This window comes from Crassostrea angulata, chromosome 2 (genome assembly GCF_025612915.1).
Source record: "Crassostrea angulata isolate pt1a10 chromosome 2, ASM2561291v2, whole genome shotgun sequence".
Taxonomy (NCBI): Eukaryota; Metazoa; Mollusca; class Bivalvia; order Ostreida; family Ostreidae; genus Magallana; species Magallana angulata.
The window spans coordinates 34,448,314-34,473,799 of record NC_069112.1 but is presented as its reverse complement, the minus strand read 5'-3'; the positions used below and the strand labels follow the sequence as shown (position 1 = coordinate 34,473,799).

At 33.2% G+C, this 25,486-nt stretch overlaps 2 protein-coding genes and 1 pseudogene across 2 annotated transcripts; all 3 read right to left on the bottom strand.

Moving 5' to 3' along the window:
* Window positions 1-540: 540 nt before the first annotated feature.
* LOC128174244 (uncharacterized protein K02A2.6-like) lies at window positions 541-1,335 on the bottom strand. The gene has a single exon (XM_052839841.1). It carries the CDS (start codon window positions 1,333-1,335, stop codon window positions 541-543), a length of 795 nt encoding a protein of 264 aa, XP_052695801.1.
* A 479-nt stretch (window positions 1,336-1,814) lies between these two features.
* Window positions 1,815-4,523, bottom strand: LOC128174243 (uncharacterized protein K02A2.6-like). Its single transcript, XM_052839839.1, has one exon. It carries the CDS (start codon window positions 4,521-4,523, stop codon window positions 1,815-1,817), a length of 2,709 nt encoding a protein of 902 aa, XP_052695799.1.
* Window positions 4,524-21,793: 17,270 nt separating this feature from the next.
* LOC128172281 (uncharacterized) lies at window positions 21,794-24,747 on the bottom strand (annotated as a pseudogene).
* Between the last annotated feature and the right edge of the window lie 739 nt (window positions 24,748-25,486).

Here is a 25,486-nt window from a genome sequence, read left to right as displayed (position 1 = left end):
CTAAGCACACGTGTGTAAAGCACACTTGAAAAAATGCAGTAAATTAATTTTGCTATAAAAGTATAACTCAGTACACTGTGTTTAGCACTTGACATTGTTTAAAAGTTAATTTTAACAATTATAATAGTATAAGAAAACCATATGTAATATTCATGTTTCTTAAGAACATGTCGAAGAACAACCAACTCCGTGCTGCACGTTTTACTACATTGTAACTAGTTTATTCCCGGAAGTCCCATAGTACAGGTTACAAAAATGTAAATAAATGAAAACCTGATAAAAACGGAATTTACAAATAACATTATATCTTTCCCTTTAATAAATTTTGCATTATGATTTAAAAAGTCTTTTTTTTTTCATATAGAGAATTTCACTTATAGTTTCATTATAGACACAATTGAAAGAAATAGATATATAACATATTTACATATATATGTACAAATATTTATGATCATTTACCGGTATACATATCTCATCATGTGCACATCAAGGTAGACTGCCTTGATTGCAAATATATAAGTAAGGGATTATTCTGCCCCATCACACATATTCACTAAGATATTTCGGACGACGCACTTCTCGGCCTGCACGCGTTTTGTACGGTTGCACTTGCTGAACAATGTCTGGACTTCTCGCGTCTTCAACTTCTGTAGTGTCCGGGTTTCCAGCTTCTGTATTACTTGTTTCTTTTTCTCTCACTGTCTCTTCGTCTTCGTCATCAAGTTCAACAATAGGTTCTTTAAAACTGGTTTCTTTTGACTGTATGATGTCTCTTCGATTTCTTCTAAATTGATCTCCATTCTGATCTTGTACGTTGTATGATCTGGTATGGACTTGATCCCTGACATATCCGGGTTGCCACTGTCCTCTGTGTCTGAATCTAACTCTTTGTCCTGGCGACAAACTTGACAGTTTTCGGCTTCCAACATCGAAATAAGTTTTCTGACGATTCTGGGTAATTTTCCTCTTCTGCCTGGTAATGTCATCTGGCACTACTTTTGGTTTCAGTTGATTTTTGGTTACTGGTAATATTGATCTAAGTTGTCGGCTCATGAGTAGTTTTGCCGGAGATTCAACGTCTGTTGGCGTGTTCCGGTATTCTAGTAAACTGATATATGGATCCTTTCCATCTATCCTTGCTTTTTCTAACATTCTTTTCACGGTTTGAACGGTTTTCTCTGCACGACCATTTCCTTGTGGGTTATATGGACTCGACGTTTTATATTCGAAACACCAATTTCTGGAGAAATCTTTGAATTCCTTGGAAGTATATTGAGGACCATTATCGCTTCGCACTTCATAAGGAATGCCATGACGGGCAAACATGGACTTCATATGTGTGATCACAGTTTTGCTCCTAGTGTTCTCAAGATTGACTACTTCAAAAAACTTGGAATAATAATCCACAACGATCAAATAATCCTCATTGTTCAACGTGAACAAATCTGAACCAAGCACTTGTCATTGACCTTCTGGTACTGGCGTAGGATTTAACGGCTCTTTAGGATTCTTGTTTCTCATATCTGTACATGTATGACATTTGGCAATCATGTCGGTTATGTCTCGATTCATACCAATCCAGTAAACCACAGTTCTTGCACGAGCTTTAGTCTTCTCTATTCCAAGATGACTAACATGTAGATATCTCAAAATTTCGGGTTGTAATACTTCTGGAATAACAATTCTTTCATTCATCAATAACAAACTGTCTACACATGTAAGTTCTGATCTTAACTTCCAGTACTCTTGTAATGGTTTCCGTAGCTGATTTTTGTTTTCAGGCCAACCACTTTTAACAAGACGAATAGCTTCACTTAGAATAGCATCATTTGCTGTTTCTTTTTTGATGTCTTGAAGTATGTTTCTAGAAATGGGAATGCTTGGTATAAACACGGAATGAACATAAGTTTCAATTTCCTCGCAAATTTCTTCTTTTGTTGCTTTGTCGGAGATAAATGAGCCCGAGATAGAGTATCAGCAATGATCAACTGTTTTCCTGGAACATACTTGAAGTTGAAATCGTATTTCTGTAAACGAAGTAAGAGTCTTTGTAGCCTTGGAGGAGTTTGGACTAATGATTTTCTTAGAATATTTTCCAATGGTTTGTGATCATTCTCAACAATGACATTGACACCATAGGTATACTGGTGGAATCTCTCTAAACCGAATGTAACAGCTAACAGTTCTTTTCCGATTTGTGCATATCGCTTCTCAGTCTCTGTCAATGATCTAGATGCATATGCAATTGGTCTTTCATCTTGAGTGATCACAGCACCTAAACCACACTTTGAAGCATCAACACTAACACATACTGGTTTTTTAACATCGAAGAAAGTCAGAATTGGTTCACGAGATAAAATGTCTTTGATAGCTTCGAATGCATCCTGTTGAGGTTTTTCCCATGTAAACAACACATCACTCCTGAGTAAAGATCTGATAGGCTCGTTAATCGCTAACATATTAGGAACAAATTTGGCAAGATAGTTCACAGTTCCTAAAAGACGTTCGACTCCTTTCTTGTCAGTTGGAGGTGGCATTTTAAGAATGGCTTCTATTTTCGTAGGATCAGGTCTCACTCCATTTTTCGAAATCACATGTCCTATGTATTGAATTTCGGATTGATTGAAAAGACATTTGTCCTTATTTAGAGTAAGGTTGATCTCTTGGCATCGCTGTAACACTGCTCTGAGTCTTCTATTGTGCTCCTCTTCATTTCTCCCCCATATTAGTATATCATCAATGTCAACTTCTACACCATCAATATTGTCAAAGTGTTGCGCAATTCTCTTTTGGAATACTTCCTGTGCACTTTTGATACCAAAAGGCATACGACAGAAACAATATCTTCCAAATGGTGAATGAAACGTAGTGAGGAGTTGACTAGCTTCATCGAGGGGTATTTGCCAGTATCCACTATTGGCATCGAGTTTACTGAACACAGTAGCTCCAGACAGTCTTGATGTAATTTCTTCAATAGTTGGTAACTGAAAATGTTCCTGCTTGATCGCTTTGTTTAAATCTCTGGGATCTAAACACACACGAAGTTTCCCCGTTTTGACTTTTTCTGCAATGACGAGAGAATTCACCCAATCAGTAGGTTGATCGACTTTTTTAATAACTCCTTTTGATTCCATGTTGTCCAGGGTTTTCTTCAGTTCATCACGGAAAGCTGCTGGTATTTGCCTTGGACTGTGTATGACAGGTTTAATTTTGTCATCAATACATATCGTATAAGGTTCTTTCAAACATCCAAGTCCAGAAAACACACTTGTGTATTCATCAACAGGAGAGAAACACTGTGATATTCCTGTTGATAAGGTGACTTTTATAAATCCTAGTTCACAACAGGATTTGTATCCTAGTATGGTTGGTTGATTTCCAGTAGTTACATAGAACTCTAACTGTTGATCTTTGTATGGAAGTACACATTTTCCTGCTACTGGTATGGAATCCCCCGAATAACTGGTAAGTCTTACACTAGTATCAACGAGTGGTTCTCCTGTCTGAATTTTTTCGTAGATTTTATCTGTGAGGATATTTACTTGTGATCCAGTGTCCAACTTGAACTTCACTATTTTATTATTGATCTTTAGGTTCACATATATTTCATCTTTGTTATTTTTGCTTGAGATCGATCCGATGAAAAAATCTTCTCTTTGTTCGTCTTGCGAATCTTCATCTCCGTTTAGATCGTTTGCATGAATAGCTTTAGTCTTGCACATTGCTGCGAAGTGATTTTTCCAATGACACTTGCTACATCTTTTCCCAAATGCCGGACAATGTCCTCGACTGTGACTTTTCCCACATTTACCACATGTAAATGTTGATCTCGAATTGTAATTTGGACCACTGTATTTCTGTTTTCCAGATGTGTGTTGATTACCGGTTCCAGTAGTTTTTTGGAATGTATGTCTATTTCCTGTAGACGGTTTTACCGACTGTCTGTTTCTGTCACACTTGACAACACTGATCTGTTCTTCTTGTTGTAAGTCTTTCATCCTGCTCTGTGATTCTTCATTTGCACGACATATGCTTAATGCTTTGATGAGTGTAAGTTCATTGTCTCTAAGAAGTCTCTCTTTCACTTTCTCGGAGTGTACACCACACACAATTCTATCTCGTAACATTTCATCTTCTAATGTGTCAAATCTACAGTTCTTAGATATGATTCTTAAATCAGTAACATACTGGTCTATAGTTTCTGTTTTCCCTTGGACCCTAGTATGAAATCTATGTCTCCACACTGTTATGTTTTCTCTCGGAGCGAAGTACTCCTTAAACTTTTGGAAAAGTACATCTACTTTGTCTCTGTCTTCTTCAACTATTGTCATAGTATTGAAAATTTCTCTACCTTCTTGACCGATAATGTACAGGAAAGCACTGCATTTCTCTGCGTCGGTTCTGCCATTCATGGCGATGGTTAAGTATAATTTCATGGTTTGCTCCCATTTTCTCCATCTTTCAGGTAAATTTCCATCTGTCGTGGAAAAATCCAATTCTGGTGGTGGACGAATATGTTCCATTATGGTATAATTACTATAGTTTCTTCTTCCCACTTCTGACACCATGTAATATTCATGTTTCTTAAGAACATGTCGAAGAACAACCAACTCCGTGCTGCACGTTTTACTAACTAGTTTATTCCCGGAAGTCCCATAGTACAGGTTACAAAAATGTAAATAAATGAAAACCTGATTAAAACGGAATTTACAAATAACATTATACAATGTACCATACGATCAGTAAGAATGTGGAATGTAAAGACAGCCATTATACGGTGACAATTAATGGAGTTCGTTTTCCTTGGAGTGACGTTTACATGCACCAACTTCTTACGAGTAAATATAGCTTTAGAAGCATATTGTACGTTTGTTGTAAAAAGAAAATTTTATGTTTTGGAGCTGTCCATGCATTTTCGTGGAATTTATTAGGTCACACACATCCAACATAATTCAAATATAAATTGTGCGTATTTTCAATCACTGAATAATTATTTTTCATAATCAATTTTAATACAGGTAATGTTTAAAAATCAATTTTCAATTCCCCCCTTTAATACATGACGGAAGATATCAAAGATAACGTTGTTAATTGCTTGTAAACAGAAATCCGCGGACCTGGCAAGATCACGCTCGGACGATCACGTCAATCAAACTGGGTGCTATTGTTTCAAACTTGATTGACAAGCGGCATCATTTTGAAGTTTGTACAGGTAAAAAAGGGGGCGTTTGTAAAATGTTCGGCCTTTAAAATCTCTTAGAAGTTTTACTTCACAGGAAGATCAGCGAGTCAGTATCTGTGTATAGTATACATACTTTCGTTAGATCAAAAGGTGTGAATGTCCCAATATTCAACCTTGTAAATTGTCAGTCTGACACCTTGTTCAAAATATTATGTAATTCCCTTATAAGGGTATTTGTGGTCTTTATATTATTAAGTCGCTGAAATCAAAATAAGTATTGTGTTAAATTAAATATGAAATATGGTGATAACGAACAGTGTTCAAATAATATTTCACCCTATTACGGTACTTTTAATTATATACTTTTGAATTTATACACTGCTCATTATCAACACATGAAATACATCTACATGTATCTTCTCTTGCACAGTTCAGAATGTTGCCATGATATACATGTAGTAACAGTTTTAATAAGAAAAAATATACCCCCTCCTTCCCTCCCTCCTCTCTCTCATGTTGTTACTATTCTCCTCCAAAGTCAGGAAGGCATACATAAGCGCCCCCCCCCCCCCCGCGCTATATTTTTGCTGCATCACAATTTAATTTTAGCATCTCTTCAATTATAAGCGACACCTTAATTAATAGGCAAACATGTTTATTTTCTCTTTCCGTAATAAGTGAATTGTGTTAGGGTCGGATAAATGAGAAAAATAGTTTTATTATTCAGTTATTGAAACTACGCAATTTATTTTTGAATCATGTTGAATGTATATGACCTAATAAATTTCACGACGATGAATGAGCATGCAGCCCAAAACATGCATACACAATTTTCTTTTTTAAAACAAACTTATGAGCTATTAAAGCTGTATTTACTGATTATACACTCAATTGGAACTTGTTGCACTCCATTAGTTGTCATCGTATAATGGCTGCCTTTACTTTCAAGTGAATATTTTTACCGATCGTATGGTTTTCTTATACAATTATATTAATTTTGTTAAAATTAACGACTTAAACAATGTCAAGTGCTAAACACAATGAACTGAGTTAAATCTTTAAAGCAGAATTAGTTTACTGATTTTTTTAATTGTGCTTTACACACGTGCTCGGACGACATTTTCGTATAAAATCGGTTCTGTTGGTCATTAAAACAAAAAGATATTCAAACTACGACGAATTCTGACTAATTATTTATATCTTGTGTTATACTTACTTCCTGTGTATAGTGATTAGCAGCGTTCACGATCGCAGGTAGATTTCCAGTCCCGGAGGCTTTAACACCTCTAGAAATTAAGCCCCGCCCTCACCTGAGATTTACCACCCGGGAAGAAAGTTCGGCCTTTAAAACGATCTTTCGTTTTTTCTTCTGTTTTTTTTCTTCATTTACTGAAACCAGTATATTGTATCATAGCAAACATTTCAAATCTTCTATAAAATTTCTCTCTCTCTCTCTCTCTCTCTCTCTCTCTCTCTCTCAATGCTAACGTACGAATATTTTAGTATTTAAATAAAGTACTACCGGTAACATGTTGTAATGTTGACAGTGGCTAAATCTACATATTGGCATTAAAAAAAATTAAAGTATGTATTTATCTTTAGTTTCGGGATAATGTCCATTGATTCAAATGATTTGAAGTTCGTTATTCAATGATTGTCTTAAAAATTCTTAATGATTGAAAGTCAACGCTAAAAAGTAATATTTTATATCGACAGTGTACTGTCTCCTTCTTTGTGTATGTCTACAGAAAAAAAATCTTTTGTCTGTCTGGAAACAACGAAAAACCCGGAACTAACAGAAAGGCTCAGACTATACACACGACCGGGTGACTGTGTCAAGGTGTGAAAACTGACCACCTGTGTATATGTGTTGGGGCCTAGGAATAAATAAATGTAAACGTCGGGGAAATACACTGTTAAAACCAAAAATGTGAATTTTCCCTTTTGATTAAAAAAAAAATCATTATGGTTGCCTGGTGCATTGGGATCATAATGCTTTAAAATCTGTCTTAAAAGATTATTAAATTTTAATTACATGTAGGACTAGTTTCATGTAATGTTTGCACAAAAGTGGGATTTAATATATCTATTTAACAGTGATTACACATCGAGGTCAAAATTAAAAAAAAAAATGCATTAATTTTTATAACCGATTGCTTAACATGAATCATTTCGACATAACACAGTACTGCAAGGGGTATCAAGTGGATTCGGGAAGAAAGGGGGGGGGGGGTGATATTATCCATATAATTACATTTCATTTTTCGACTTGAAGTTTGCAGATATTTTTCTAAAACCACGGAGTTGGTTGGCAAAAATAAACGTAAGACATAAAGAAAAATAATCGAAATGTAAAAGAAGCAGATTAATAGACAATCAATTTCTTATTATTCCAATCGATTTCTGATAAATGGATCTCTCTCTCTCTCTCTCTCTCTCTCTCTCTCTCTCTCATGACTTTTCTAGTGCTAAAACTTGAGGCCCCGAGTCAGAAAGGTATAAGCACGTTAAAATCCCCTTGGCATCACAACTGCCACTTCCAACGTAGATTTTATTGTGAACTTTTCTACGCTTGCAAATGACACCAATACAATATTGTCAGAAAGTGATATACCTGTAACCTCTCTCTCTCTCTCTCTCTCTCTCTCTCTCTCTCTCTCTCTCTCATTATACAAAAAAGTGTGTAGCGTAGGGCATTTTAAATATCTTATTTCTTAAACATTTAAAAGTAAATAATATATTAAGAAAACTGTACATCTAGGCATATTACAACATGTTACAACCTTCCTTGATTTAAATCATTCCTTTTATTTCTTGCTGAAATTAATGATACAGTTAATTACCGCTTAATATGTCACTGATTATGTTTAAAATTTATAATGTATTCTGCAGTGGGTGTTATTTTGTTAAATTAAAACTCGATATTTGCAATGTATATTTAAATATTTAAATCAAAAGAAATCAATTAACAAATGAGCTAGAAACTCGCACGCTATCTTCAAAATGTACCTGTGTAGTCAAGCGGGCAGTCATGATATTTGCACATGTGTACAAAAAAACAAGCATGGATATATTTTGTGGATTCTGTGTTTAATTGACTTTTTTAAGTGGCTAAAACACAGCTTATGAGACACAGAGAATTAACAACCCGATCATTTAAACGAGGGCTTGTCATATAACATCAATAAGAAATGATTATGTAACCTTGCCGGGGGGGGGGGGGTGAGGGGTATTTTCAAATGACTGACAGAATGAACATAATGACATGTACTTTTTTAATAATCAGATTCAACATGTAAAATTCAATACTTTCACCTTTCACCTTATAGCTAGGGAAATTATCATAGTTTTATGATCGTAACATTCAATAACAATAGACATTTTTTAATAAAGAAAACGTATTAAATAAATTTAACGACCTGTTGCATTCTTCTGTCAAGTTATCTGTATACATAATGATAATGCTATATACAGCATAATACATGTAAAAATAATTTCGAAGAAAAAAAATATACTGAAGATTTAAAAATCTGATTTTTTTCTCAAATTAATAGTACAGTGCCGTACAGTGGGGTACAGTGATGGTCAGTGCCCGGTACAGTGGCGTACAGTGCTGGTCAGTGCCCTGTACAGTGGCGTACAGTGGGGTACAGTGGAAGTCAGTTGGACTGTACAGTGGTGTACAGTGGGATACATGCAGCGATGTTCAGTAGAAATGTACAGTGGGATACAGTGGGGTACAGTGGAAGTCAGTGAAATGTACAGTGAGGTACAGTCAATGTACAGTGGATGTCAGTCAATATTTGGGAATATCAGTGGATTTTGAATTCAGTAGTGTAAGAAAATACCAAAAAATATTTTTTTTTTTATTTACTGTATCTTTGTTATGCGATTGACTTAAAAAGCGTAATTTGAGTGAAAGCCATATATTTAAGTAGAGAAATGAAGCAAATATTCAGATCTTCTTATTGTTATTTACTAAAAATACGCCACATATAACTGTAAGAAAATTTAACACAATAAACAAAATACATATAAAAAAAATTGGAGGAAAATTTTATATTTTAAACGATTTTTCGTTGCACGATAGATGAGCGTTGCCAATGTGCTTTAATGATGTTATTGTAAGGTGAAGCTTCGCAATAATGCTTCATAAGACGTCACATAAAAAATAAATAAAAATTGTTGAAAACATATACACAGACTAGTGCTATCATCGTGAGTATTTTTCTTAATTTTTGAATTAATCGAAATTTGTAACACGCCAAAAATAGCGCAAAATTTGGTGCATTTTAATAATTTAAGATGACCCCCACTAAACATCAGACGGTAGAATTTAGTATTTTTTTTTTACATATCAGGTAGAAAATGATATTACTAATCACTTATTACAAGTTGAGAATACAAGCTATTGTTGTATTCTTTTTAATCTGCAAACTGCTTTTCCTTTCTTTCTTCTTTTCTCTCTTTGAAATTCTGTTCTTGTGTACACCTGTGTGTATGCCTTGTGACAACAGCAATGCATCATAATTGTGAAGCAAATTTCATATTGAGTATAACAGCTTCTATAAAACTTATGCTCAGGTATTTATTTTTTAATCTGATAATGATTCACTTTTTCAATGGTCTGATGTACAATAATCATGTGGGCAACAACACCTGTCACAAAAAAAGATGCGTTTTCCTATCAATCATAGAACACATTTTCGGATTTTTTACATGCCATAAGTCTGTCGAAGTTTTCACTTGCTTGTGTAATTCCAAGATTGGAGAGTTTGCTTGCATTCTTTGCCAGTTCACTGAAAACGTTTTGTAAATCAAGGCGAAAATCCTCAACCGAGAGATTTATTTTTTTCATATGGCAAGTAAAAACATGTAATAGTATGTACTTTTTTAGGTCTTTCAAATACTTACACCAGTAATTGTCACACCTCTTATGATCTCCAATGACATGATACATGTTCTCAATGTTCTCCAAATGTTTCTTTAAGACACTTGTGTGATCATTTGATTTCACAGCGTGTAAAAATAATTTCATCAAATATTGAATTGAACTTCTTCTCTTTCTTCATATCGTACAGTTTACTTGCTAGATGGATTTTTTGGTATAGTAAAAATCAAAATCTTGTTTATTAACAGCGCATTCTTGTCAAATCATTATCCATAAATTTGTTTTTAACAGGGACATCTCATGTCTTTGTGTCGTGACGCATTTCTATGCCAATGTAAGACTCAATTGCTTTGGACGATTTGGTCTATTTCTTTCAGAAGAATCGCGATCTTTTTCCTCATATGTAAATGGCTGATCACAGATTTTGTAGATCATATATTACAAAAAAATAATATAAAAATTGGAAATTGTATAAATTGAATGATAAATATTAATAAAACGTTATTTATAATTATATAGTTTAGTGCATACCTGCATTTCTTACAACGGATGCATATGAAATATTCCATTTATTCTTCAAACGCCATTTCGAGTTATGAGTGTATCTGTTATATTGATGCATCTAAAACAGTGTCGAAACAAAGAAAACCGTACATTACCCTGCGACAAGAATTGAAATTTGTTCTGTTATATGGTGTGTTAATGCACCCTTATGGTACGTATAATATGATTTTTAAAAACACAATTTGCATTTTTATTTCCTTGGACTGTCCAGGAGGAAAAGGTTTTAATAGAGTATCTGTAGATTCCCCAGCTTTCCTTTTGTAATATCTAAGAGTCCTTAGCTTTGCTTTATATATACTTGTGTGCTTAAATCGTGGTTAAAATTCTGCAAACTTTGTGCTTCATCTGATACCATTTAGAGTTATGTGTTTATCTGATATTTTATTTTATTATTCAAGAATTATGAAGCAAAGCACTTTACTGTCCTTGCAAAAAATTACAATTTTGATGTTGAAAGAAAATGAGAGGCAAAGAGATATAATTTTTATTACATAAAATCATCATCATCGGACCACACGAAAGCTGATTTTGCATATGTGTTTGATTTTATTTTTTGTCTCTTTAATTTAAGAAGTATTTTATTCAAGTATTGAAATGGATTGAACAGCAGGCATAATGCCTATTTATGTTCTCTCCTGTAGTCAAGGTATAATATGAGTAATTATATAATTTTATATAAGATATATATACACATATATTGCAACTTAATTTTGTATTATAGATTAATATTATAAAAAGCATTGGAAGGAGGTACAGTGCAAAAAATATAAACAAAACAAATAGCTTATGATAGGAAAATGAAACTAAAAAAAAAAAGAAAAATAATGGTTAACTGCTCAGGTTTGAAATAAAAAAAGTATATGTAGTGTAGAGAAAAAATGAGAAGAAAATAAAAAACATGTAATAAAAACAAAACAAAAATCGATAACAGAGTAGAAAGAATGGAAAGTTTCGGGGGAGGGGGAGAACAAATAAGCAATAAAAAAATGAAAAGAAGGGAGTGTAAGGAAAGTCAGTGGTACCCATTTTGATAAATTTCTTATACAATGTGTACATTTTTACCTATCAATTTACTTAAATCTGTTTGTACTTTTTATGTAAAATGAATTTTAACAAATAATAGTACGTTATTTTTAAATGTTAGTTTATCACTTCCAAAAAAAACATATTCTTAATTGTGGTTGGTATGGAATTGTCGTTCATATAATCAAATAGAAATTTTTGTCTCTTTGAAGGGGCAGTGTCAACAGGTTTAAATCCCTTTCGAGCACATATCTTTTCTATTTTGGACGGTCTTGTTAAACTGTTGTTTTTTTCCTACGAGGGGCGATTTTAAACTTTGGTTAAGAAGGTTTTGCTGATGTTGAAGGTCCAGGTTTTGTCGGTATCATTAGCTGAAGAGGACGAAATGATAATGGCGCTCTTGGATGATTTAGTTGCTGCTGATAAAACTCTAGCCGAGGCTGCACTTGATAGAGGTGAAGTGTTGGAACCAATAATTTCGTGAAAAATTTCACAAGTTGAGATGCTTTTGGTTGAGGACGGGGTGTTTCCCTGAATCGATTAGGTGGAATGATGGAATCCTCACTCTCTGTTTCACTGGTTGAGTTTTCTTCCGCATCAGTGTAACAGGGGTCCTATGAAATGAATATAAACGGACACCTGCGGGTTCGTTGATGTATGATTTTTTATAACAATAAATCACCCTGTAAATATACATAAATATAATTCAGTTTAATATGTTTATTGCACATAAAATTTATAATTGATTTCACAAGTCATAAACATACATGTTTTATAAATGCTATAAATAAGACAGATTCCTCCTGTCACAGCATTTTATAAAATTCAGATATATAATCAGGATCATTATTGAACATTCATATTTCAATTATGTATATTTTTGTAAAAAGTATAAGATACGTTAACCATATTTTTATGACAAAGAATATGTTTATGGAACAGAGCTTTCAAAGCATTCTGTCTTAATTACTGAATTTACTGTATGAGTGAGTATGAAGTAGGACTGTAATTTAAAAAAAAACACATTCACTCTAATATCTTTCACACTTTATACATTATATTTAGTTTGATAACTTAGAATAAATGATGAAATAATTAATTTACAATTTGTTAATTAAAAGAGAGAAGTTAGTACTTACATAATTATGGTCTCTGCTCAGTCTGTTATAATATAAGCCAGATCATGCACATCTTTGAAGTCAATCTAGAATGGCAGTAGCTGACTAAATGTCTTTGTCTTAGGTCAAAGTTTTAGAGTTAAAAGTTTTAACCAATGAAATTTAAGGAATACATAAAGCTTAAATACTACTCAGGTACCCTCTTACAGGTGTACTGAGAGTATCAGTGGTGGATCAAAAGATTTAGTTATTTATGAATTATTTATTGAATTTTTTTTCATCATTTGATTAATAATTATCTTTATTTAATGTCTACACAATGTTAATAAAATGATACATACATTATTGCTGGTCAATATTAATTGACACATAGCTTTGTACATTATTTATTAATTAAAATAGAGTTACATATTCATAAATGTACAATCATGTAATAGCACATTTGAATTATTTAAAATATACTAACTACGCGCGGGATTACAGTATGTCATACGAGTTCGTATAGGTACATTTTTTACTTACGTAAGCATGTGTTGTTAACTTTATTGCTTTGAAAGTATTTGTATTGTTAAATGAAATATATGTAAGAATTGTCCGTAGAAAAAACGCTTCCTACTTCACCATGTTGAAATGGACTGTAAAGGAATATTAGGATATGTATAACTTTTTCACACGGTTTCACAAAAATTTATTTGAACAATGTGCAGATCATCGTCTCAAGCTACGAGTTTTGTGTCCATTTTATTTCTATAAACCCGTGGCGGCGTGCTGTGAAATGCCCGCGTTTTACATGAATAAAATCATGAATATTTATTATGTGATGTACGCACCGATATCCAATGAAAACGGTTCCTAGTGATGTAGGAATTTTTTAATGGCGACGTCCAGTGGAAAAATGTGTGAATTATATGTTTGAAACCAATAACTGATTTAATTTACTATCAATCCTTAGCAACAGAGGCCAGTAAGTTATTCAGTGCGTTATTAACTGAATTAAGAACTGCACAAAAGGGATACGCTTGTAAATATTTTGTAAACAAACTTAACAGATTTGTTTGATAAGAGGAGGAAATTCAAGGTAAGATAGACGTGCTGTGAAATATTTGAAGATCAGAGAAGGTACCAAGTGTGAGACGAAATTTTTCAAAATATACATATATTCGATATATTTTCCCGCTAATAATTTAGGAAATATATCAAAATAATAATTAGGCAACGTCCCCATGTTAAATATTATAGGAAGTTATTTTTAAAGCACCATTTATGTTTCAAATGTTTCAAAGCAATGTCAGTAATGACGTGAAGTCCTCTAGTAGTACACAGTACACCAACAACATGTGTGCTGCACTTTTTGTATTGTTATATGGTAGAGACCACCAATTATCGCAGATTCAACGTGTCATCGGCTTTGTTCTTGATCCGTGTGGAACAACCAAAGAGGTACAAGACAAACAAACGTTTGACTTTGTAGTTTTTTATGTCTTCTCTTTAAATCTGATAAATTTTATAAAACCAGACGATTCATTGCTAAGATGAAAACTATGTTCAAATTTAACATGGGGACGTTGCCTAATTATTATTTTGATATATTTCCTAAATAATTAGCGGGAAAATATATCGCGATACACACATGAAAAAGGATCAGTTTAATGTTCCTAAGTTTGATTAGATTTACTAAAAAAATCATTTGTACCCAATGCTGTCAATCAATGGAATTCACTTAATATTGATGCCAGAACAGCCACCTTAATCAATTTGTTTTGCAAACATATGCCTTCGGTTACGAAACCCCCTATTTATTTTTCTTTTGGTAAACGCTGTAACAACATTATATTTATAAGACTGAGACATAATTTTGTATTAAACTACAACTAGGCGAAATAAAGGATGAACTAAAAAAAACTATTAAAGGCGATGATGTGAAAAAACTAATAAAAGGCATTGTTGAGGAGCTATTCCAAAAACATCAAGAAAAAATAGAACAGAAATACGATGAAAAAATTTTAGAATTAGAGAGAGAAAATAGAGATCTTAGAAAAGAATTAGAAGAACAAAGCGACGCTCTGAACAGAATTCATGTACAGGTAGAAGAAAATGAGAACATGGTACAAAACGCTCTCTCAAAAGCAAACTACAACGAGCAATATTCAAGGAAATTTAATATAAAATTTCACGGAATCACTGAAAATAAAGGAGAAAACTGCTTGGATTTGATAAACGACACTCTGTCAAAGAGCGTGAGCATTGCCATAGACCCACAGGATGTCGTAGCTGTACACAGAATTCCAGGAGGAGAAGAAGGACCAAGACCAATTCTTATCAAAATGCGGACCATGGATGCTAAGACAACCATAATGCGAAAGAGGTCCGATATTAAGACAGCAACTAGAGGAGTCAAAATCACCAATGACGTCACCAGAGATAATGCGACCCTCATTTCCAGACTGAGTAGCGACCAACGGATATCATCAGCGTGGTACTTCAACGGACATGTGTACGGACAGTATGGAAAACGTCGCATTAGATTCGACATATTTGACGATGTTACCGAGAAACTGCGCGAAAAACAATCCCGGAAATAAATAACCCGTTCCGAGTGGGTTTCTCCAAGTGGTATTATGATACCAGTGTCAACTTCCGGTGGCGACTCGGTAGTTTCTGAACTGGCCAACGCAAAAAAATAACACTGTGCGATTTCTATAATGGAATTAACTGTAATCGTTTCTCTTTCTGTTTGTGTTTTCTTGCTTCTACATGTTTGTCTCGGAGTGAATGGTGTGTGTGCGTCGCAGGTTGGTATAGATTTTTCCTTAGTCGTGGAGTATTTGAATGTTTTAAACCCAACTCGTCCCCTGAATAACATGTACACTACTCTTACAACTATTTATATATATGTGTGTACACTATTATTTTTTTATCCACTATGTCTTAACCTATAATGAGTGTTAAGATTATGTCATTGAACTGCAGGGGACTTGCAGGAATGGAAAAAAGAAGAGACGTTTTAAACTATATTAAACAAAAAAATTGCTCTGAGTTAGTAGATAATTTTGATGGTGACTTTGTTATAATGGCAGGTGATTTTAATCTTGTCCAAGATACAACTTTAGATTATTACAATTATGTCAATACTAACAACAAAAAAGCACGCGATGTAGTTTTAAATATGAAAGAAGTACATGATCTGGTTGATCCATGGAGGTTAAAATACCAACAACGAAAGAGGTTTACATGGTTTAAGGCAAAACCAGTTAAAAAAGCTAGACTAGATTATTTTTTAATTTCTAGTGAGCTGATGTCTTTAGTTGACAAAGCTGATATTAATCCTTGATATAGGTCAGACCACTCAATGATTGAACTTGACATATCTCTTTCTAAATTCGAAAAGGGAAAGGGTTTTTGGAAATTTAATAACTCACTTCTTCATGACAAAACTTATGTTGACTTAATTAAAGACACATTATCAAAAATAAAAGCGCAATATATTGCCCCTCCCTTCAATCCTTCAATGGTCACCTCTATTCAGGACGAACAACTCTTATTCACTATTAATGACCAATCCTTTTTTTGAACAACTATTGCTATGCATAAGAGGAATCACAATAAGTTATTGTTCTAATAAAAAAAGAATTCGAAATGAGAATACTAAACTCCTTGAAGAAGAAATTAAACGGTTGGAAGAATTAAGAAACTTTGATCAATCCGAAGAAATTTTAGAAAAATTATCCATTGCTCAAACCAAACTGGAAGAGTTTCGAAAAGATTATATCAAAGGATTATTTGTAAGAACAAAACTCAAATGGATTGAGCATGGAGAAAAACCTACAAAATATTTCTTAAGTTTAGAAAAACGAAATTATGTAAATAAAACAGTAAACAAACTTGTGCAGAGCAATGGTGATACTATTACAAATCAATCTGACATACTGTCGGAAATTGAAAATTTTTATAAAAATCTGTACTCCAGTTGTGATAACAAATTACATGATGTTGATATTAGTACAATAGTTGATAAGACAAAGGTTAACTTATTAGATAATGATATGTCATGTAAATTAGAGGGTATTATCACTAGAGAGGAATCCCTTGCTGCTTTGAAGGGAATGAAAAATGATAAAAGCCCTGGTACTGATGGCTTCTCTGCAGAATTTTTTAAATATTTTTGGAAGGATATTGGCCACTTTTTGATTAGATCACTAAATTTTGGATTTAATAAAGGGGAATTATCTATAACTCAAAAACAAGGTATAATATCAATACTACCAAAAGGAAATAAGCCAAGAGAATACCTGAGTAACTGGCGTCCTATATCTTTACTTAATGTTACATATAAGATAGCATCAGCATGCATTGCAAACAGAATAAAAACAGTCTTAAACTTTTTAATTCATGATAATCAGAAGGGCTTCCTCAAAGATAGGTTTATTGGAGAAAATACTAGGCTTATATATGATGCTCTTCACATCACTAAAGAAGAACAAATTCCAGGAATGATTTTACTTATTGACTTCGAAAAAGCTTTTGACTCCATATCTTGGAGATTTATGTATGATACGTTAAGATTTTTTAATTTTGGTCATGAACTCATCAAATCGATATCAGTATTATAAAATAAGGCAAAATTATGCGTTATCCAGAATGGGATCTTCTCAGAATTTTTTGAAATTGGAAGGGGTTGTCGACAGGGTGACCCTGTCTCTCTATATCTTTTTAACCTGTGTGTCGAAATCATGGGACACATGATACGACAAAATATAAATATTAAAGGTATTAAAATAGGAAAAGAAAAAATTTGTTTACAACAGTATGCTGATGACACAGTTCTGTTTTTAGATGGATCAGAAAAATCTCTCAAGTCTGCTCTCGACCTACTCTTCCAGTTTTCAAAATATTCAGGGCTTAAGCCTTATATTAACAAAACTAAAGCAATCTGGATAGGATCCATGATTAACAGTCAAGTTTTGCTTTGTCAAGATACTAGGCTCCAGTGGACATATGAACCTTTTACAGTTTTAGGTGTAACTTATACAGCTAATCTGGAAAACATGGAACATCTGAACTTTAATGAGAAATTTAATCTGGTACAAAAAGAAATAACACAGTGGTCAAAGAGAAACATCTCTCCTATTGGCAGAATAACAGTTGTGAAAAGCTTATTCTTATCCAAGTTTACCCATTTATTTACAGTGTTACCTAAACCAAACTCTCAGTGGATTAAAACATTAGAGCAAGTTTTCTATAAATATATCTGGGGTAATAAAATTGATAAAGTATCTAGGAAAACTTTACAGTTGGACTATGATAAAGGGGGATGTAGAATGGTTCATATTGATACATACATAAAATCTCTTAAACTTACTTGGATAAGAAGGCTTCTTCACTCTAATTCGGAATGGTCCATGTTTTTCAATGAAGTAATTAATTGTAACACTGCTCATCTCATACAATTTGGATCAAAGTATTCTAAACAAAAAGCTAATTCAACAACAAATCTATTTTGGAAAGAAACTCTATCTTACTTTGCTGATTTTCTGGATTCTATAGAGCCAAAATGTGAACATGATATATTATTAGAACCTTTGTGGTTTAATGAGAAGATCAGTGTGCAAAATAACTATATTTTTTATAAGTCTTTATTTGAAAAGGGTTTTTATATTTTATATGATCTGCTGGATAAGCAGGGGAATTTTATTAGTCATGAACAAATAACCAATGATTACCTAGTTAAGCTACCATTTACTAAATATGAAGGCTTAAAAAAGGCTATATTAAGCTCCTGGTCCAGTATCAGGCAATTTTCACATGAATTAGTAGTAAAACCGTACCAGTTAGAATCTATAAAAATTCTGTGTAAAGATAATAAAGGCTCAAGAACATTATATGACTTTTTTATCTTAAAACTACAGCATAGGCAAATATGTGAATCTAAGTGGGAAATTGACTTAAATCTCGAACCAGACTTTAATTGGAACCACATATATCTCAACTGTAAGTTAATCACAAAAGATACAGAACTGGTATGGTTTAATTACAGAATAATTCATAGAATTTTAGGTATAAATAGATTTTTGTATCTTTCTTAGATAAAAAACAATAACTTATGTGCAATATGTATGTTGGAACCTGAAACTTTTAAGCACTTATTCTACCAATGCCCACTAATTTTGAATCTCTGGACAAAATTGTCGGACTATATTTTTAATAGATCTGGCAAGAGAATAACATTTGATATCCAGAGTGTACTATTAGGTGATCCAGATATGGATCATGTAGTTAATTTGATTATTATATTGGTAAAAAAAATTATTTTTCAAAGGTCGAGAAAAGATATAAAGATATGTTTTGAAATGTTAATGTCCTATTTACCAACCTATTACAATACTGAAAGGAAACTATTTACTACTGTAGACTTTATTAAGAGATGGTCACCATGGAGTTGTCTCTTTCCAGTATAAATATTTAATTAACACATCAATGATGATGTAGATATTAATCTTCTTCTTTTTCTTTAGATAATTTGTACTGTATGTATCTTTAAATATATATATATGTATATAGGTGTATACAAATTCACTGTACCAACTTGCTGTGTGTGAGAGTCTGTGAGAAAGGGGTGTTCTGTCTGTCTGTCTATATACCATAAAAATTTGAAAAAAAAATTTAAAAAAAAAAAATGTTTACTTACGTAAGCATGTGTTGTTAACTTTATTGCTTTTAAAGTATTTGTATTGTTAAATGAAATATATGTAAGCGAATTACATGTAAGAATTGTCCGTAGAAAAAACGCTTCCTACTCCACCATGTTGAAATGGACTGTAAAGGAATATTAGGATATGTATAACTTTTTCACACGGTTTCACAAAAATTTATTTGAACAATGTGCAGATCATCGTCTCAAGCTACGAGTTTTGTGTCCATTTTATTTCTATAAACCCGTGGCGGCGTGCTGTGAAATGCCCGCGTTTTACATGAATAAAATCATGAATATTTATTATGTGATGTACGCACCGATATCCAATGAAAACGGTTCCTAGTGATGTAGGAATTTTTTAATGGCGACGTCCAGTGGAAAAATGTGTGAATTATATGTTTGAAACCAATAACTGATTTAATATACTATCAATCCTTAGCAACAGAGGCCAGTAAGTTATTCAGTGCGTTATTAACTGAATTAAGAACTGCACAAAAGGGATACGCTTGTAAATATTTTGTAAACAAACTTAACAGATTTGTTTGATTAGAGGAGGAAATTCAAGGTAAGATAGACGTTTTAAAACAGAAGTGCTGTGAAATATTTGAAGATCAGAGAAGGTACCAAGTGTGAGACGAAATTTTTCAAAATATATATATATATATTCGATATATTTTCCTGCTAATTATTTAGGAAATATATCAAAATAATAATTAGGCAACGTCCCCATGTTAAATATTATAGGAAGTTATTTTTAAAGCACCATTTATAGTCAAATGTTTCAAAGCAATGTCAGTAAAGACGTGAAGTCCTCTAGTAGTACACAGTACACCAACAACCTGTGTGCTGCACTTTTTGTATTGTTATATGGTAGAGACCACCAATTATCGCAGATTCAACATGTCATCGGCTTTGTTCTTGATCAGTGTGGAACAACCAAAGAGGTACAAGACAAACAAACGTTTGACTTTGTAGTTTTTTATGTCTTCTCTTTAAATCTGATAAATTTTATAAAACCAGACGCTTCATTGCTAAGATGAAAACTATGTTCAAATTTAACATGGGGACGTTGCCTAATTATTATTTTGATATATTTCCTAAATAATTAGCGGGAAAATATATCGCGATACACACATGAAAAAAGATCAGTTTAATGTTCCTAAGTTTGATTAGATTTACTAAAAAAAAAATTTGTACCCAATGCTGTCAATCAATGGAATTCACTTTATATTGATGCCAGAACAGCCACATTAATCAATTTGTTTTGCAAACATATGCCTTCGGTTACGAAACCCCCTATTTATTTTTCTTTTGGTAAACGCTGTAACAACATTATATATATAAGACTGAGACATAACTTTGTATTAAACTATGATCTTTGTAAACGTAATATTGTAAATAGTTCGTTGTGATTATGTGGTCAAACAGAAGATGTGTATCATTTTCCCTTTTAAAAACTACTCTAGAGCGAGAAACAACATTTTTGATCAATTATTTATGTCAGATTTAGTCAATATTGATACTAATGTACTTTAATATGGCAACAACAACCTACCTTTACATATCAATATTTTGTACAAAAGTTCATAGACGAATTCTTGAGAATTAAATAATTTATTTTTGTGTATGATTGTTATATTTTCTTATATTCTAAATGTATATGCATGACAAATATTGTTATATTTTAGAAGTGGAACTTGTTAGTTGTTAGAACTTGTTTCTAATCCTTTTGTTTAACCAATAAAATATGTTTAAAGCAAAACAAACAAAGGTTTATGGCAATTTAAAGTTTCCAGGTTGACATCAGAGTAATATTGATAAAATAAAAATAATTAATGTTGTTCTTTTTTATCTTGTATTAGAAATATCTGTTTGAAGACGATTTCATTATATATATATATATATATATATATATATATATATATGAGTTGCGTCAAGCGAAAAGGGACCTTCGTGACAAAATTTTGGAAAATGGATTTTTGCTGGTTTATTAATAAGAACGTCTTTCTGAGTATTTTGATGCCAAATGTTTAATCAAATACTCAGTTTAAGACTAGATAAAATGCATTTGAAATGCACTAAGATAACGTCATAAAAACGTTGCATAAAGTCATAGAATATCAATGTCATTAGAACGTCATCAAAAAAAAAAAAACAACGGCATTTCTTGTCCTGAAGAAATATATTTCACTTAACTAATTGACATTTTCAAATGTTTAAAATGTTAGTTTTCAAGAAAAAAAATTCAAACTTGTTGGAAAACGAAAATAAATTCACTTTCAATGTCATTAAATGAATCCTAACATTACATTATGTTTGCATTTAAAACCGTTCATTTTATTAACATCTTCATCGCTCTTCAGCCTCTGGACAGGTAGTGTCCTTAAAAGGATCTCGTACAATAGGGCGAACAACACGGAACAGGTAACGTTGCCTCTCTGAGGTAATCCCGCCGGGAGGTAGAATGTCGGGCATCACTGACCCTGTTGTTATGTCGTCCGGACTGATACTGGATTTCAGAAGCGTGATTTCTCGTTCACTGTCATCGGCGTGACTTTTGACGAACAGTTTTCCTGTATAAAAAAGAATAATTTTTTTTTTCAGTACATGTACCTCTCACAGTGAATATACAGACATTATACATGTATTTTTTTTTACAATTTAATTGACTGTATTGATATTGATTAAACAGAAATATATATAAACTCCAAGATACCTAAATTGTCTGTCAATCCGATGGAATTATATGTTTTACATACATGTAACTAAATACATACCCGGTGATAATGATGAAAATCTAAAATGTCGCATTTTCCGGATGCCTTTCACATTTGTGAAGAACGTGCTGGTAAACGATTTCCAATCATACCACTTTCAGGTGTGTTCTCCAGCGTCGTTGATGTAGGTAACGGGAGAGTTTGATCTGGCGCTTTTCCTAACCACCTCAACAAGACCGGAAAGGCTATCTACATCCGTCCTGTGGTACAGCCGCTTTATGTTAGCAAATCCGGCATCAACAAGACATCGGCCATGGTATGGAACCTGCATTGACAGCTGAATATCGTGATGCAAGCCCATGAGAGTTCGTCACATCAGATATCCCAGAACATATCTGTTTTTGTTTTCACCTAAAAAAAAGAAAATATTAATGTTTGATACCAAACGACAAATAATACCGTATATCAGGTTTTCTTCCGCGTGTATCCAATTTCCGCTTTGTTTGCGACGATTTCTGAATCGCGGAAATTATATCAGCGTAAATGTGAAACAAAGTTTTGTTTTTATAATATAGTTTTTTCTTTCCTTATGAGGTAAACAGGTATGTAAGAGTACAATGAACTATTTTCACTGAGTTTATAGTAGAAATTGAGGGATCGGAGGACAAGCGGCAGATAACAGGTTTGTAAGCCTCGTAGTTTATTTAATAATTTGACAAGATAATTAAAACGGTCTCTTTTCTTGCGTAAACTGATGTCTAATTATGCTTGAGCTACTCGTATATGTAACGGTACATGATCTATTTCTCTATGACTGCGTACGTCTCTGAAAATATTTATCGATATTTATTTAACATTAAGAAAATCGTGTAAATGGTTTAATTGTCCGAAGTTTTCATTATAAAGAGCGGCAATTTAGATACTTTTACCCTCTTATTTCACAGGTTTAAACAATCTTGAATTATATTTTCTCTATGACTTTGAAATAGTGAAAATTTGATTCGCGTAAATTTTATATACCCTTTTAGGTTCTATATCGCGGAAAAAACTTGACGCGGAAAAAAACCTGATATACGGTAGTTCATGTCATCCTGTTTATTTGTCGGTGCGTGCTTTACCTGCACAACTGTCACAGTGTATCACACATGATTTTTCTCCTGAACCGTAGGTTGTGAGGCAGTGGTGAAGCATGGAGACAACACCATTGGCACCTTTGATCCCTGCACCATTTTCCCCGATGCCTTGGTCCTCATCAATCAGATAATTGATTTGATGGTGTTGTCCTTCAATTGCAACACCAAACAACTGAACTATTCGGGGAGTCAGGGAATACAGTGGTCCTTCTTGGCGTGCGTGATGAGGGATGGAGAGAGCCTGGGAAAAGTCAAAAGTGTAGTGAACTTCCCTAAGGTCGGTCGAACAAGGGGGAATTACTCCAGCAGGCCTGTGATTTAGCTCCATTTCTTTTCTCGCATTCTTCACTGCATTGTTATACACCTGCAATGGATAAATAATGTCAAACAATAACATAGACAAATTTACAGAGAAATACAAAAACAGTGTTGATATATTAATAAAATGTTTAACTACCTGACGCTCTTTCTCCACCATTAACAAATGTTCAGTGAAAGCCTGCAGATGCTCCTGTTTTTCCTGATGTCCAGCAGCTGTAGATATGTTAGCCCGATGATTCTCACATTTTGGACAGATGTCGGAATGTGGAGTCATATACTTGATATGGGGACAGCAGTCTCTCCACAGAAGCTTAAATGTTGTAAGACCAACGTAGCGTTTGTTTGCTTTAGTAAATGATGTGACGTAGGTTGAATGTAGAGATGACTTGTTACCAGATGACGGCAGAAAGATGTGAGGATGTCCTTGGTTTTTCACATTGGGCTGAGGGAGTCCAAACTCTTCAGCGTAATTCTGGATAAAGTCTATTGCATTTTTCAGGTCATCAAAGCAGAAAGCATTGCTAGGGCGTCTATTCTTGTTTTTGTGCGTTCTTGGTATGCACCCATTTTCGTTCATGTGGGACACAATATTCTTCACATATTTTGAACCAACACCATATGCAAAAAGAAAAGACCCCCTGCAAATTTCCTTATTCCTGAAGAAGTATGTGTATCTCTTCCTTTTTCTTTCCTTTCCTCTCTGTGTACAGCTATTCGAATTGCACGAAAGTTTCCCCATGATAAACATGTCTCTTTCCTCTCTTGAAAGTTCTCTTAATGCCAAGATCGAGTTCTGGATATCATCTAATGGGACACTGTATAAGCAATTTTTTCCACATGAACAAGATGTCAAAACCTTTTCTTTCAAACTCTGTATATCACTGTTTCCATTACATGATACGTTGTCGTCGTCTTCACTTTCAATCTCTTCGCTATAGTTATCGCCATTACTTCGAGTAAACAGGTCTATTCGTTCTCTTAAAACATCATCATGAACGCGGTTACTGTGTATTAACTCGCCCCTATCCGAATCGCTATCACTTTCTTCATCAGACGGTGCACTTGTCACTTGTCTATGACGAGGGAGGAACTCATCAATCAAGTTGTCTAAAGCCTGTTGATTTTAAAAAGTTTGTTTAGTTCGTGTATTGAAAAATTAAATTAGGATAGTACCCTTTACATAATTCATCGGATTGCCATTAATCAACAGAAGTCTTAAACTTAAACTTAAACATACCATCGGCAAAGTACGAAACGATTATGATTCATGAATTGCATTTCCTGAACAAATTTGTTTTTTATCAATTTATTTACATATAACTAAATATATTATAGTAAAATTTCCATATATATATATATCGATAATGTAATTAGTTTTAGAATACATAGACCTTTTCTATTAATGATCCTAATTTTATTTATAAGTCGTCACTGATTCATCAAGTCAAAGCTCACTATGCTCCACGAAGTCGTGTACATACATTATTTCCCATGGCCTTAAATTTTCCGCTATTAATCCGTTCTGAAAAAGTATTCCAATGTCCACTAGAATTGCATTACATTGTACCATTTAATTATTAACTCTTTGTATTGATAGAGATTTCCGATCCAAAGTATTTATCATCAATGGGTGAAAAACTTCTTCTACACTTTTCGCCATAGCGTTAATTAGTCAGGCAGCATTCTTAATAACCCCATTTTGAAAAAATAAACTATTCCATTCTCTTTATAGTTATATACTATTATCTCAAACAAGTAATACATTTTCATTTAGTCTAGTTATATTTTTATACTTAACCTCCAGCATCCTCTTCGTGTTCTTGCTCTCCAACTTCCTCCTCCTCCT